General features: G+C 44.4%; 2 protein-coding genes across 2 annotated transcripts; both read left to right on the forward strand.

Annotated features, from left to right (window-relative positions):
• The first annotated feature begins 44 nt into the window (after window positions 1-44).
• LOC142948719 (uncharacterized) lies at window positions 45-8316 on the forward strand. Its single transcript, XM_076090853.1, has 23 exons — window positions 45-173; window positions 269-295; window positions 508-789; window positions 919-1212; window positions 1337-1609; window positions 1696-2028; window positions 2337-2390; window positions 2483-2593; window positions 2723-2747; window positions 2838-2873; window positions 4068-4174; window positions 4262-4288; window positions 4705-4831; window positions 4920-5095; window positions 5880-6066; window positions 6399-6499; window positions 6596-6868; window positions 6961-7266; window positions 7356-7457; window positions 7547-7574; window positions 7815-7860; window positions 8022-8087; window positions 8179-8316. The coding sequence occupies exons 1-23, from the start codon at window positions 134-136 to the stop codon at window positions 8278-8280; spliced, it is 3123 nt and encodes a 1040-aa protein (XP_075946968.1). The 5' UTR covers window positions 45-133; the 3' UTR covers window positions 8281-8316.
• Window positions 8317-8460: 144 nt separating this feature from the next.
• Window positions 8461-15138, forward strand: syngr2b (synaptogyrin 2b). Its single transcript, XM_076090538.1, has 4 exons — window positions 8461-8733; window positions 10973-11210; window positions 12068-12201; window positions 13008-15138. The coding sequence occupies exons 1-4, from the start codon at window positions 8623-8625 to the stop codon at window positions 13260-13262; spliced, it is 738 nt and encodes a 245-aa protein (XP_075946653.1). The 5' UTR covers window positions 8461-8622; the 3' UTR covers window positions 13263-15138.
• The last annotated feature ends 33 nt before the right edge of the window (window positions 15139-15171 follow it).

Genomic DNA, 15171 nt, shown 5'->3' on the forward strand with positions numbered 1-15171 from the left:
AACCTAACACGCAGCCTAATATGTTATCTAGTTGCAACACGTGTGTAACACCCTTAGCTACACACATACACACACATTCGGACACTGAACGAAGCTATGGAGAAACGGTGTCAAAGATAAATGCGGAGCAGTTATGAAGAATATACAAACTTTAACTTTGTTGCCAACTTTGGGTGAGTTAATCAACATAGTTTAAATCGGCAATATGAATGAATAATTTGATTGATTCATTTATATTCTTACAACAATGTGTTGTTGTTTCTTTCAGCTCTGGCAGGTTTTTTCATCAGTATAAGTAAGTTTGTTAAACTGGAGCTCCTTAAGATCTGGTGCTCGGCTGATCGATTGATCTTTAGTTGGTTCAGAACTTTCCAGATATTATTCTTTGATCTCAAAAACTGATATAAAATAATTTGTGGCTGTACCTGCTCATACTCTCTTTAAAACTTGTTATGGTTAAATTTCAGGGCTCCACTTAAACTCCCAGTGCTCACTGTCTCTCTTCAGGTGGATCGCTCTCTCCTCGGCCGGTTCTGACTGGTCCTGACATGGCTTACCTCGGCTCGAGTGTGACTTTCCGCTGTATTGCACCTAACTCCTCTCTGCCAGTCACCTATGAGCTGATTAGGAATGGGAGCGCTTTAATCGCCACAGTCGCTGGTCTCCAAGGGGACCAAACGGCCTCATTCTACCTAAAAGTCGCTCCAACGTTGGAGGGGTTATACCACTGCAAGGTGACGACACAAGGAAGCACAGGAGTCAGCAACAGCATCAAGCTGACTGTAGTCAGTGAGTGACAAACACAGAGAAAGCATTCATCCTGTTAGAGCTTTAATAACTGGCTTATTTTACCGGAGACACTCCCAAACTTGACCTCTGTCTCGCCTCCCCAACCACCCATCCTTCCCCAACCTCTAGCTCCAGCATCATACACCATAGTGACTTCTGAGCCCTTCCCCCCAGTCGCATACGAGGGGTCACGCATTGAACTGAGCTGCAGCGTCGCAAAGGGTTCCCACCTTTTCTACACCTGGTTTTTCAACAGGACGGAAGTGACATCATTAACCTCTCCCCTGCTTCTGCTCACTGGGAACAAGCTGGTGATAGGGAAGGTGGCTCCAGAGCATGCTGGGTACTATTCTTGCATGGCTTGGTCCAGGGTGCAGGACACCATAGTTTCCAGCAGCTCAGAGGTCCAGGTGACAGTCAAATGTGTGTGACAAAAAAAAAAAGACGACACCTGCCTGACATGCTGGTTAGATGTGTTTTGACTTTAGCCTAACATGTATTGTATCATCCCTGTCCCCGACTTCTCCCCTCTTTATTCCTCCACCAGTTTACGTTTCAAAACCAAGAATCTCTTTCTCCATCTCCAAAGAGGGAGCCAGCCACCGTGGCAACGTGACGTGCTGGTCAACAGGAGGGAGTCCTCCGGTCAACATCTCTCTTTCAGTAGATGACACAGAAGTGGGATTTGTCACAGTTGCTCAATCCCTCGCTGCCTGGTTCCCCATCCCCATGGTACCCGGGCAGGACATGGCCGTCGCTCGATGTCGGGTGAAGACTGAGGTGCAGGAGTTGATGAGTGAGCCTGTGACTCTGGAAATGGGTATGAACTACACCAACATATGTAGGAAATATGTCTTTTTGTGATTGCTGACCTGTCTTTCACCCCCCCACCCCTCATTCGTCCAGTGCCAGTCGGAGGTGATGTGAAAGTGGAAGTTGAATATCTCTACAGTGCTGACTCCAAACTGACTGCTGCCAAGCTGAGCTGCCAAGTCAGCAGAGGAACCTTCCCTTACGTCTCTTGGCTCTTGAACAACTCTGGCCTTCCCACTGAGACGGATGTGGACTCCCATATTCACCCCGTCCTGTATCACGGTGCCCTAACTGACGGTAGACGGACCCTCGTTCTGGCCAAGCTTGGCCCAGAGGAGTCTGGGTATTACCGCTGCAGGGCCAGGGACAGCTACAATGACTCTGGGCCCTGGGTGGAGAGTGCAGCCGTGCTGGTCCGAGTCACAGGTAAAAACATCAAGCTAACAGTAAATAAGCTACAGTCAGCTGTCGGTTAGCTTAGCTTAGCATTAAGACTGGAAACAGGGGGAAATAGCTAGCCTGGTTATGTCGAAAGGTCACCAAATCTGCCTACCAAAGACCTCTAACGCTCACTAACTAACATGTTTGAGTACAACTTGTTCTTTTACGGGGGTTATGAGTCTTGAATACAGACTCATCTTAACATTTCACATGTGCCCGTTTATACATTTCCTCTTTGTGTGGGGTGTAGTTGATCTTTAATGTTCCACATCACACTTTCTACTCTTGCTCAGACAGGATCCTTAACTCCTTGCCTCCAGCAACACCCTCCACTGAAACACCACCAAGTAAAAAGCACATATCGTATATATTTGAATGCCTTACATCCTGCCTCTACAGTACGTAATGCTTCATTAGCTTTGTACCTTCTCTTCCACAGAGGTTTTCCTGAACACCATAGATGTCCTCACCATAGCGTTCTGCTGCTTCCTTTTTCTGATGTTAGCAGTGGGTGTAGGCTGTGTGTACAAGATGTTTGACCACAAGCAAGGTGTGTGTGTGTGCGTGTGTGTGTGCGTGTGTGTGTATTTATGTGTGACAGAGAAATCAATCCACTGGAAATGTGTAACTCAATCTATATTAATTGCTCTTATGTCTTCTCCTCTCATTTCTTTCCCAGCTTGTGCCCACGTTGCTACAGCAAAGTAAGCTTTGTCTTGATGGACCTCAGAAAGTTAATTGTTCTGTTACTCAAATCAACCTGTTCAACCAATGTTTGTGCCTTCCTATCCCAGTTCTGATGCACTTCCTCTATCTGCACCCACATCCCAGTGAGGGATGTGACTGGGATCGACAGACTTTGATGGTCAGAATCAGATATACAGGCGTGCGCAACACCTCATATAAACGCAATGATTTAGAATCAGTGACATATAGTCCCTTAGTCTCTTATAATTTATTAAAATGAACTGATATGTAACTGTAAATTTGCTGGGAAAGACTATGTCATTTTAAAATTAACCATCACCCCCGTACTCCGATCTCTCCACTGGCTCCCTGTAGCATTTAGGATCCACTTTAAAATTCTCACCCTCACTTACAGAGCACTACACGGCCAGGCTGCTACATATGTCACTGAATTACTTCACCCTTATTCACCCGCCCGCGCTCTCAGGTCAAACATGTTAGGTTATCTGTCTGTCCCACGCACGCGCTTTAAGACCCGTGGTGACCCAGCTTTTGAGGCAGTAGCACCAAGGCTGTGGAATTCTCTGCCTGCACCCCTACGCTTCACAGATTCTGTGAATTCATTACAGAATCAGCTCAAGACACACCTGTTTAGACTGGCATTTGACTAAAAACTCATGTCCTAGGCCTGTTATTAAACCATGTTTTAATTTTGTACTTTCTGTGTGTATGTAAATTGTTGGCCCTTATATGGTCACATTGTGTTGTTTATGTTTGTAATTCTGCCCCTGTTAAACACTTTGTGACTTATGTCTGTGAAAAGCGCTTTATAAATAAATCTTACTTACTTACTTACTTAATTTGGTTCAAAATATAGGACAAATAGACACAATATGTAATTGGTACACTTTCAGTTGAAAAGGTTTGCATTTTCCCAAAAAGAATCCCGTTAACTTCCTCAAACGTTTTCTGGAAAGAACTACGTAGCCATGCAGTGCACAGCAACTTTACTGATTATCTCTGTATGCTGGAATAAAGTGATTGTGAATGTGACTGTCAACTGATGTTTTGTTGTTGGTCTTCTTTTTTCAATTAAACCAATGAAATAAATTATGCTTTATTACACCTTCACATCCTCTGACTTATGTTGTTTTGATACTGACATTTTTCAAAATATGACACAACAGTTCCGAGTAAATTACTTGATCTTATGATGTTACGAGGGGGGGGGGCACTGCAGGGAGGGGTTAGTTTATCACTATCAGTTATTTGCACGTTTTTAAATGTGTGTGTGCACTTTTTTCACCAGCAGTGCCTCAAACCTCCATTTGAACCTGTCAAGACTTCTGCAAAACACAGCGCAGCGTAATCATATTTAGAGTTTATAGTTTTATTAACGACTGTTCTTCAAGAATGTTTGCTTCCCTCTTTGTGGTCATACTGGGTAAGCTACTCAACACAAACTGCACTGCAGTACATTTCACAACATGAAACTCTTGTCAACTTTTTGATTTCTTCTTCCTCTCTACAGGGTTTTGCACCTGTAGCAAGGGGAGCAGTAAGTCACTTATATTTGTTGAATGTCTGTTAGTACATATTTAGTCAATTGTGTAGCTCTTGATTCTTTCTGTTGAGTGTTTGTGTAGTTTTATTTTATTTTATTTTTGATAAACACCCTGGACACGACCTGTTCCAACTCCCCCCCTCTGGTAGGCGCTACAGAGCGCTGTGCGCCAAAACCACCAGACACAGGAACAGCTTCTGTCCGCTGGCCGTCACTCTGATGAACACTTAATCAGACATATTGCACTACTACCTCTGTCTGCACTATTACCACTACTTGCACTATCACCTCAATTCCATTGTTGTTTATAGGTTTATGTTCATATATATACTTCTTTGGATATATGTTTATACTTATATTGTACATATTGTTAAATGTTCTACATCTGATTCTGATTCTGATTCTGATAGGCCGGTCCATTCTGGGGCGTCCAGAAGTAACTGGCCCTTCGGAAGCTTTGGTGAATAGCATTGTAGATTTTCAGTGTGAACTGAAAATCTACCCCGAGAATGAAACTATCCTGCTGCAGTTAATCAAGTGAGTATTTGTTCACATTAAATCTAACCACTGCAACAAAATGCATTAAGTAATGATAGAAAAAAAAACTCTAATTATCAACCTTTAGGAAGGATGGCCGTGACAGGTTGTTGGGCGAATCAACCTCCCTGAACGGGGAGGTTGGAACAATTCCCATGGTAATCACACCATACCATGAAGGCAGCCTGGAGTGTGTGGCCAAGGCTCAAAACAACTCTAACATAGAGCCCACTGTCAGCTACACACACTACCTGAAGGTTGTTGGTGAGTCTCTTCTTTACCATGGATGTATTGTATGTCACATGTACATGGCTTCCCTGTAGCAGTAACATCGAGCATTCAGGGCGTTCGTGCTTGTAAAAGCTCAACAAAATGAGAAAAAAACATTTCTCGAACTGCTTGTTTTTGTAAGGTGACATTTTTCTTAGCTTGGGCATACTGTCTATGTTACAGTTATTTCATTACTTTTACTGTAAACTGCCTCTGAGCCTAAATCTCTCTTGACAAAACAGATTTAAATCCCAATGAGACTTTTACCTGGTTGAATAAAGAAAAGAACAAAACAAAGGGTTCACAAAATATTACATCAGCATTGTGTACATTTAACGCAGGCCCCCTTCAATGAATGCTCTGACACGTTACCCCCCATTTGCTGTCCATTAGTAGCCACCCAGCTGTTTTCTTAACGAAAGAAAACCTTCATGTTTCTATAACTGAAGCCAAGACAGTGGAACAATGATGTCCCTGTAATATGATGTTGGGACAGTCAAGGGATGACCAACGTCAGAAGGATTCATCCTCAGGGGAACATGAACGTCTGGACGAAATGTCATGACAGTCGATCCAATAGTTGTTGAGATATTCAGACAGGTCCAAAGTGATGAACCACCCACAACACAACAACAACATTGCCATCAATAGAGCCACATTACAACAGTAATCATATTTGGACACCAGAAGGTTTTTTACTTCCCTCCCCTCCATTAAGAATTCTTGTTGGTTTGAAATAAGACCAGGATCTCAGTCTGTTGCTGTATCTGTCCTGCAGAGCCAGTGGAGGGTGCAGAGATTGCCGTTCGATCAGGTCCAGTGGACTTCTTTGAGGGGAAGACGCTGGAGCTACACTGTGAACTCGTCGCTGGAAATCACGTCTCCTACGAGTGGCTGCTGAATGGTCAACATGTCTCTCAGTCACCTCTCCACCATGTTGCAGATAACAATCTCTTGATCAACAGGTCAGTCGAATCCCATCGAGATTTTAGGGTTGCCATGGTGGTGTGAGCAGCTGAATGTACTGGTGCAAACATGAAACTGGGGCCCTATCGGTGGTTGCTAAGTGGTTGGTGGGAGGTGGTTGCCTTGTGATTCTATAAAAAAGGGGTAAAATGCTGGAACGCGTTGCAGCTTTTGATTAAGCAAGTTCCTGTGTTCTATGACTCATTTTGCGCAACAGACATTTGTTCAACACTGTCTGAGAGAGAAGTCCTTTGTCATGGAGGCCAGCCACTGGGCATGCTGTTTTCTAAGTGAAGGAAGTTAATGATGGGATGATGTGTTTCATCCTCAGAACTACTTCCAAAGACAGCGGATCCTATATGTGTGTCGCCACCAACCACTTTAACAAAACAAACTTCACCTCCAGTTCTCAAGTTATGATCACAGTCAAAGGTCAGCTGCCATGAATAACCTCTCACGTTCAAAGTTTGTAAATGTGATACGGTTTCATTGAACAACATTGAATTCTCCGACGTCTTCCTCCCTCAGACGTGGTGTCAATCCCTGACATCTCCTTCACCGTGTTAAAGGAAGATTCCCACAACTATTCTGCCGAGGTCACCTGTCAGTCAACAAAAGGGACTCCGCCTGTCACCTTTTCACTGTACAACGGGACAGAATTAGTTGCCAATATAACGATTGACGAGAGAAACGCGACATTTAAGGTTCCACTGGTCTTGGGCCAGCACTTGGGATGGCTCCAGTGCCAGGCAAACAACGGAGACTGGACCGAATTCAGTCAATGGATTCCCCTGAAAGTTGGTATGTGAATTGTTTGAAACTGCTGACATAACACTGCTTTCTTTTAATGTTTGTCCATGATGTCTCTTTCCGATCCATACCGTCTCCAACAGTCCCGGTTGGTGGGCCTGTGATGATGCATTACGAGAATGACGTCGGAGAAAACTACGCCGTGATCGGCCTGAGGTTCTACTGCAAGGCAGCGAAGGGATCTCTTCCTCAGTACCGGTGGTTCCTCAACAAAACCCTCCTACATGACAGAGGAAGCTTCTACAAAGTGGTCAACCAGCCTCCAGAGCAGTCCATACTGCTGCTGTCTGTAGGGAGGAGCAGCGCTGGACCGTACCACTGTGAAGTGTCAGACAGCTTCGACAACACCAGGTCCATAAGCAGCAATTGGATGTATTTGGATAAAGAAGGTAGCTGATCCACTGATTGAGTCAGGTAGAACATTCTTAAGACAGGTGAGAGCTGGTTTCATCTCCTCTTCTTCTTCCTGCTCCTCCAGTGCTGAATCGTCTCCGCGTCCCGGTGGTGGCAGTTGTCTTTGGATGTTTTACATTCCTGGTTGTCCTGGTCTGTATTTGCTGTTTGGTTGGAGCAATGTTCAGTGAGTTTCGGAGTCCTGTTTTCATTCGGTGTAGCTATACCTCCTCATTGCTACTGAGAATTCATCTTTCTTTTTTACTCTCGTTGCAGGGCGAAGGCAGTATGGAGGAAGGTCTCTGTGAGTTATTTCTCTGTTTCTCTGACAACAATGCCCACATAAAATACAATTTAAATAGGATAAGTCAAAATAAATCTCTGAATCAGTCCTAAACAAATCATGTTTTTTGGGTGTGTGAACTGTCAACTGTGGAATGTACACTTCCATTCCCATTCCCAGAAACGACACTGCACCTATATTACATTCATTTTATGCTATGGCACTGTACCAATGTTTTCAACTGCACTTTTCTCCTCTCAGGTTGAGCATGGAGATGAGGGGAATGGGAGCTGCATATGACGAGCTGGTTAGTCAATGTTTCTGTGCCTCTCCGTCTTTGAAAGGCTGTTCACTTCCCCCATTCATCCACTCTCACATGAGCCACTTTCACTATCGCACGCTGTTTAATCTCCATTAGGATGAATACTGAACCATGACACAGAGATCTCTCTCTCTCTCTCCTCACAGGATTTGTCAGAGTACAATGAAGATGCTGATTTAGTGACAATGGCCAGAGGTGGTGAATTTGATCAGGTTAGAAACGAAATGAATTCATCATGAAATAAATCAACCAGTGAGCCGGTTATTCAAACAAGCAAGCAGCCAAACTCTGTTCTCTCCTCAGGCATCTGAGGCCTCCGTGGACGAATGGCCCCAAATTAAGGCAGAGAAGAAGAGTTGGAGGATGAACCAGTTGAGGGACCCTGAGGGTTCAAACTGTTCATAAACAGGCTGATGTGGTTGAATAAACATCTGCTCATGATCCTCTGTGCTGTCACGTCTTTTCAGTATGATGCATTAGACTGTCTATCTTTAAAGTATTTGTGGTGGGTAAAAAAAGAATGACAAGAGTCACTCATGATCGCGTTTCCGGGCTCCTAACCGCCCAACTCCGCCCCTCTGACGCGCGCAGCTCCTCTGGGTGCCACTGGTCTTCGTTGTGGAGAAGCAGCACGACAGGAGGTGACAGCAGCGTAGTTTAGTTTAGCGAGCTGTCCTGTCAGGTCTTGTGGAGAGAAAAGAAAACCCCTCGGTGAGCTTCGGAGAACCTGTTGGACGGCAGAGAGACATGGAGGAGACGGCCGGTGCAAGTGCGTACGGGGCTTCGCTCGCAGGAGGAGGCTTCGACTTCTACAAGTTTATCCGACAGCCGCCAACCATCGTGCGGATACTCAGTTGGGTGAGTGGGCCGTGTGGGAGATTTACCAGCGCGTGTTCAAAGGTTAAGAAGACACAGAAGTCGTATCCAACATGGCCCGGAGCGCGTAAACTGGCTCTGTGGAGCGAAACGCTCCATTTCTATTTGAGTTGGCAGAACAACAGGCTCCTATGTGCAGCGTCTCTACGGGGCGTCGTGTTGCACGCAGCTGGTGTGTGACAGCAGCTCGGCGACAGCGCAGGTCAACACTGCTGTTGTCAGAGGACAAAAGGCAGAAAACTGTCAGACACTGAGATGGAAGCAAAACACCAACTAAATCTACCAGGATGTTTGATCATGTTCATCTTTTGGAGATCTCTGCAGTCTGTTACACTGCAGCTGTGCTCACCAGAGAGGAAGATTATATTTAACTTATAGACAGACCACAATAATTTCTGCTGCACAATTCTATATATTTAAATGGATACTTGACAGTAATATTAGTAGTCGTTGTCATCATATAGGGGTTGTACGCACAACGTTTATTTGCATAAAAAGGGGGTTTCATGTACCAAGGAAAGTTATGGGAAGTTGTTTCTGCTGATCACCTGTTGCTAGGCAAATCTTGTGGCAAAGATTTGTTTTTGTGGTTAAGACACTGATCTGGAAAGTCCGAAATGACTTGTGACCAGACAGGTTGTGCGATAAAATGTATTGTTGTCCAACTCTGCGTGTTTGTGAGCACGCAGATTTGTGTGTATGTTGAATTTGAACTGAAGTCCTCGAACACTTCCCTGGTGAAACACACGATTTGGATCCTCATTCAGAGAGAGTTTTATTGGACGTGACTGCTGTCTTCTCCCCACAGACTCGTGTCCACTTGGTTCATGGAGCGTACGCTATTCGTCAGGCCTCCAGCTAATGCACATGCAGGGTGATCGTAGGTGGGTGAGAAGACACACAGCGTCACACGGATACTGTGGCATGTTATCCAGCGCGGTAGATGAGGACGGAGGACAGAATGTGCCCTTGGCTGCCACAACTGCTGAGTGTTTATATGTTTGGGAAAATGTATGTGAGATTATGTGTGAACTGGTAAACAGGGGCTGATGGGCAGGTAAGGTGATACCTCTCCCCCGTTGGCCCTCGCTTTGACTCGTGGTGAATGTTCGCCACTGATCTCCTGCTCAACACACACGCACACGCACACACACACGCACACACATGTACGTAAGTTCAGCTGTGGTCAACTCATCTCAAATTCACACTGGCTAGATCGCCATGTATCTCTGGTGATTCTAATCTTACTTCAACAAGCCTGCACCTATGACACAAGAGAGGATTGTTCGGTCTGTAACACAGCCTACAGGTCCCACAATGCACCACACCTGCTCCTGGAACATGTCCGCGTGTGTCTGCGTACAGTGGCTCTTGCTCATTTAAGGTGTTGAATCACATCACTATACCCGGTCTGACCCTGCTGTTACATGTGAAACAGTACACTTAAGGTAGATGTTTCCCTTCTGGTGGCGTTTTATTCATGGTGTAAACACAAGTCATCAGAAGGAGGGTGTCTGTGTTATTTGTGCAGCTTAATGGCGTCTGACAGAGCAAAACAAACAAGCCACACTTTCCATCTGTCCGATTGTGTTGTCGTCACAATGCACAGAAACATCCGTCTGCTCCACTAACGATCCCTCTGTCTCACTGTTGTCTTCTGTTTTGGAACTCCCCACATTCACTTCCCTAATGCCTTCTGCTAATGTTTGGTACTTTTCGTCCCATCAGCAGGATTGTGGCCTGTTTCACCCTCTCACCTCGTCCTGCTTCCCACCAGTTAAACAGTCCCTCTCTATCCTCCTCCCAGGCTCATTACGAGTGTTGTTTGTGGTGTCTCTGGAGTCACATGACAGGCAGCTGCACTCAGAAGTAGGTCACATGGTTAGGTGGGTAACCAGAGGAGACAGCAGCAGACCTCGTCTCTGCATATATCTTCTGTAAAGTTTGCTTTCAGTACTCCCACCTGAGGATGTTTGCAAATGTTGTCACGTGACAAAACTCTCTTTTGTTGATGCGTTCATATTGTGCTTTCATGAAGTGAAACCAAAGGCAGCAAATCGGCCTCAAAACAACAGTGAGCAGCGCGGCTGTAAAGTATGCAATGTGAAGTTAATGGATAAACTGGAAAAACCAGCGCTATGTTCCTTCAACAAGACACGTTCTTCTTACGGCTTTGCAAGTCATTGAAGGCCACCTTCTTCTTTTCTCCGATTCAATGTAGATATTTGCCCTGGTGGTGTTTGCTTCCATCACAACGGAGGGATACATCAACTCTACCCACAGTGCCCAGGTGAAGTGCATGTTCAACCAGAACGACTCGGCGTGTCATTACGCTATTGGCATCGGGGTGATCGCCTTCCTGGCATGTGTTGGCTTCCTGGTGTTGGACGCTTACATGCCTTTTATGAGCAACGCACAGGAGAGGAAGTACGCCGTCATGGCAGACCTGGGATTCTCAGGTGAGCAGGAGCCTTATCTTTGTTTTGAAAGAGCTTTAAAGCTGCACTAATTCATATTTTTATATTAACAGTGGATCAAATGACTTTGTGTAATGTAAAAGAGTGTGTAGTGTGTAGGGTTTATCTCCTTTTAGCTCATTGTTTTGGTGTTACGGCCCACAACTTTACTGATCTGGTACGGCTCTCATCAACCTCGTTTCCAGCCACAACCTGGGCAGCTGTTTACTGCTGTTATCCATTGTCCACTACTTGTTAAGCACCAAACATCACAGTGACACAGTTAGCTGGGGAACATAGTGAAGCATTTAACAGCTAAAGATTCAGATATTTCCCTCTGGGGTTGGTGGGGAACAAAACCAGAGCTAAAAGAGAGAAAATATTTCCCACAACCGACTCCAAATGAATGCTAACGTTGCTCCGTATCTCATGTTAAAATAAGCTAATGTTTGCTAACATGTTCACCACATATCAGCTTAATTAGGTGATAATATATCAATGTTGTATCTGTACAGAATGCCTCTGAGAATTGGCGTAATGTGCGACAGACCGCTGCCTCTTCTGCTGACATACAACGACATGTATTATTCATCGTTGCACACGGTAGCAACATCGGCTGTACATGCCACAGTTCACAGTCAGCCATTCTTCAGGGAAACAAAGAAGTGGTCGTTAGAAAAACAGCTTGTGGTCATTCGAGCAGACAGCAACAGCAGAGCCCTTTGTTTTCATTTGACATTGTTTTTAGTATGTTTTTCACAGGAGTTACATTTTCAAATCTGTGTTTTCACAGTTTTGATATCTTTTAATAATTCATAACCGTGTGTGTTTGTGCATCTGTCTCTCTCTGTGTTTTATAGGGGTGTGGTGCTTCCTTTGGTTTGTTTGTTTCTGCCTGTTGGCCAGTGAGTGGGCTAAAACTCATGTCACCGGTATCCCAGAGAACGCGGCACGAGCCACTGTGGCCTTCTCGTTCTTCTCTATCGCCACATGGGTGAGCAGGACTGCTGTTGTCTTCTTTTTAATTAAAAAAAACAGCTCAGAATTTCATCCTCACCTGATTCTCTGCAAGAAAGCTAATAAGCATATTTCCCAAATTGTAAAATTAGTCCTTTAAAGCCACCACTGACTTCAGTTCATGTTGGTAAGGTACAAAGAGACTTTAAATCAGCTTCAGAGACATCATGTGTTCTATACAATAATTAATGAAGTTGCATATTGTTTGTAGAAGTCCTCCAGGATGGTGCGTTCAATTACTGGTGGGAACCTCTGACATTTGATGCTTCAGTCAGCTGCTGAACAGCAAACCTTATATTTCTAGAAACTATAATCAAGTTGCTCTCACACAGATATTCCATCTCGTGTAACACTTCTGTTGCCCTTAAGTTACAATAATAGCTGAGAGCAAATAGCAAGTGTTTGTCTTCCGGACATGTAATCGTCAGGGTGTTCTTTAGCTGGCTTTCAAACCGTGTGTTGGAGTTTCCCACCATCAGAAGACTTCAAACCCTGCATTAAACCTCATTAGCACACATCACACATGTTGCAATAATGTGATGCATGGACCGACTGAATGTCATCCTGGTGGATTGTCTCCACTGAGAAGCCTCAGGTCTCTGCACGTTGGGGCAGGTTTTGACACCGATACGAAGTGAAACCAGTTCAGTTAGAAGTTGAGAAAAATACATCAATCGCTAAAAAAAAGTAAAGATTTAAAACATCCTCAGGAATATTGTGAAATAAAACTGGAACTCTTCAAAGTGACTGTAATAACCGTGATGTTTTTATTTCATTAAACAGGGACTCCTGACCTACTTTGCGTTGATCCGTTTCCGCCGCGGTGTGAGTGAAGTAACCATCCCGACCTACACAGAGCCACAACCAGATCACCACACCGCTTACCCTCCGACCTACGCCCCCACCTCCTACAACCCCACTACCTACACCCCTACCACCTACAACCCTTATCCCAGCAAAGTGCCCGACATGCAGCCCCCCTTCCAGCCAAACCCCCAGCCGCAAGGAGACGCCGACTACCAGCCGCCCAACTACTGAGACAAAGGGAGGTCGCGTGGACCAGATCATCTGTTGGTACACTGATTGTTGTTGCACTGCACAGACCCACAGCTATGTCATATTGATGTGGTTTTACATTTGATTCAACACACTTTTCCAAGTGTTGTCCAATTTGAGAGCCTGCGCAGTGCAACTGCAAGTTAGAGACGAGGGACACCGCCGTTTACGTCAACGGGTCGGCGGTCGGATATCAAGACGTCAGGCTGACTGTTGAGTATCTGACCTTAGGCCTGTGTGCAAAGATGCAACTCTTTACCTCCAGTGGGCTGATCCTGATGGGGAGAGGTAGATAGAATGTACCCAGGAGGTCAAAGGTGACATATAATGTGACGGTGTGAAGAACGTGTTCCTCTTTACTCTCTGGTGGAACCTGAGAATCTGCATTTGTACATAGACTTCACCTTACGAAGCTGCCATTTTCATGGATCTATGTGCCTGTTTTTCTTTGCTTGTTTGGTTTAGTGGATGTTTCAGGATGTACTCGATTACAGTGGGAAAAGACCACTATAAAGCCAAATGTCCCCCTGTGATTTAGCTCTGTACAGATTGTGCAGTCATGTTTTGTAGCCATAAAGCCACAAAATCACCCCTGAGAGAAAGTTTTGCAATCTTTGCGCTACAGTAATGTTGCTCCTGGGTTTACTATCTCAACTAGCTATGTCTTTAAGAGCACTCTAATGTGCTGTCGATGGTCACATGAGAACACATAAAACCCCCTCCAGTTCTTAAACTCTGATCATTGCAGACATAACTAATTTGTGTTAACAGTGGGTTACGTGTGCCAATCTGTAGAGGCGTTTATTGGACGTTCATAGTCTGTGTTGCCCTTTAAACTTGTGGTTCAGATAGACAGGAGGGAGGAGAACGTAGATAGCTGCACTTAACAGGTTTATCCACCGAGCATGTCCTCTTACTGGGGAGTAACTTATTAACTAGCAGAAACAATGCTCCCTTAAACCTGCGAACAGAGCGGCCACACACTTCCTCCAATGTCTTTGAGACGGTTAGTTTCCTGAACACTGATTTTTATCTCCCGTTTACAGGCTTCTTAATCTAAACTGTTGAAGGCAGACTGCAGCAGGTGTGTCTTTACCAACGACAAGATTAACACCTCAGCCTGCAAAACCTTTCATTAGACTACTGGTTTCATGTGTTGCTTTGTGCCCGACGGTCCGGCTGCTGTAGCTCGTCTAAAGTGACGCTCAAACGTAGATTTTGATTTAAACAGACTCTAGATCTGCAAATGACAGACCAGCAATTGAATGTGGTTATAAATATATATAGAAACATGCTATTGTGGTACTACATTGAAGATATTTGTACAAGTGGAAATACATTGATTATTAATAGAAAACACATGAACTTGCTGAAGCCATCTATATGGAAAACTTCTGTTGATTTGTCATTTGTACCGTGAGGAGAAATCTAACATCAAAGGGTTTTTGGGGAAGGAAAGTGAGTCAAATGTGCCATGATTAAATATTAAAGTTAAGCTGTGCATCACAGCTGCCCTCGTGTTTTCCTTTTGTATTGCAAAGGCTGATTTTCAGGCTCTGGGGCAGCAGTTAAATCTGCAGCTCGTTATTGGACAACCTCCCAAATCACCCGACTGACAGGAAATCCCTAAACTGTGCCTTTAGATTTACTGTTCAAATATAACATTATGGTAATTATTTTGTGGCACATGTGACGTTTTTGCAGTTACATAATTTGGTATTTTGTAAATTTTAAGTTAGATTTGATCAAGATGCATGTTTTACATGTAAGGCTGGATGATTTGTTTTATAAATACTGGTTACTTTGGTTAGCGTGATTTGTTTTGTTTTTTTATGTCAGAATAAAATCATTCACAGGATGTTCCGTTATTTTAAGGTTATTGTTGCATATG

This window comes from Anarhichas minor, unplaced genomic scaffold, assembly GCF_050575085.1.
Source record: "Anarhichas minor isolate MPS153535 unplaced genomic scaffold, ASM5057508v1 ptg000012l, whole genome shotgun sequence".
NCBI lineage: Eukaryota > Metazoa > Chordata > Actinopteri > Perciformes > Anarhichadidae > Anarhichas > Anarhichas minor.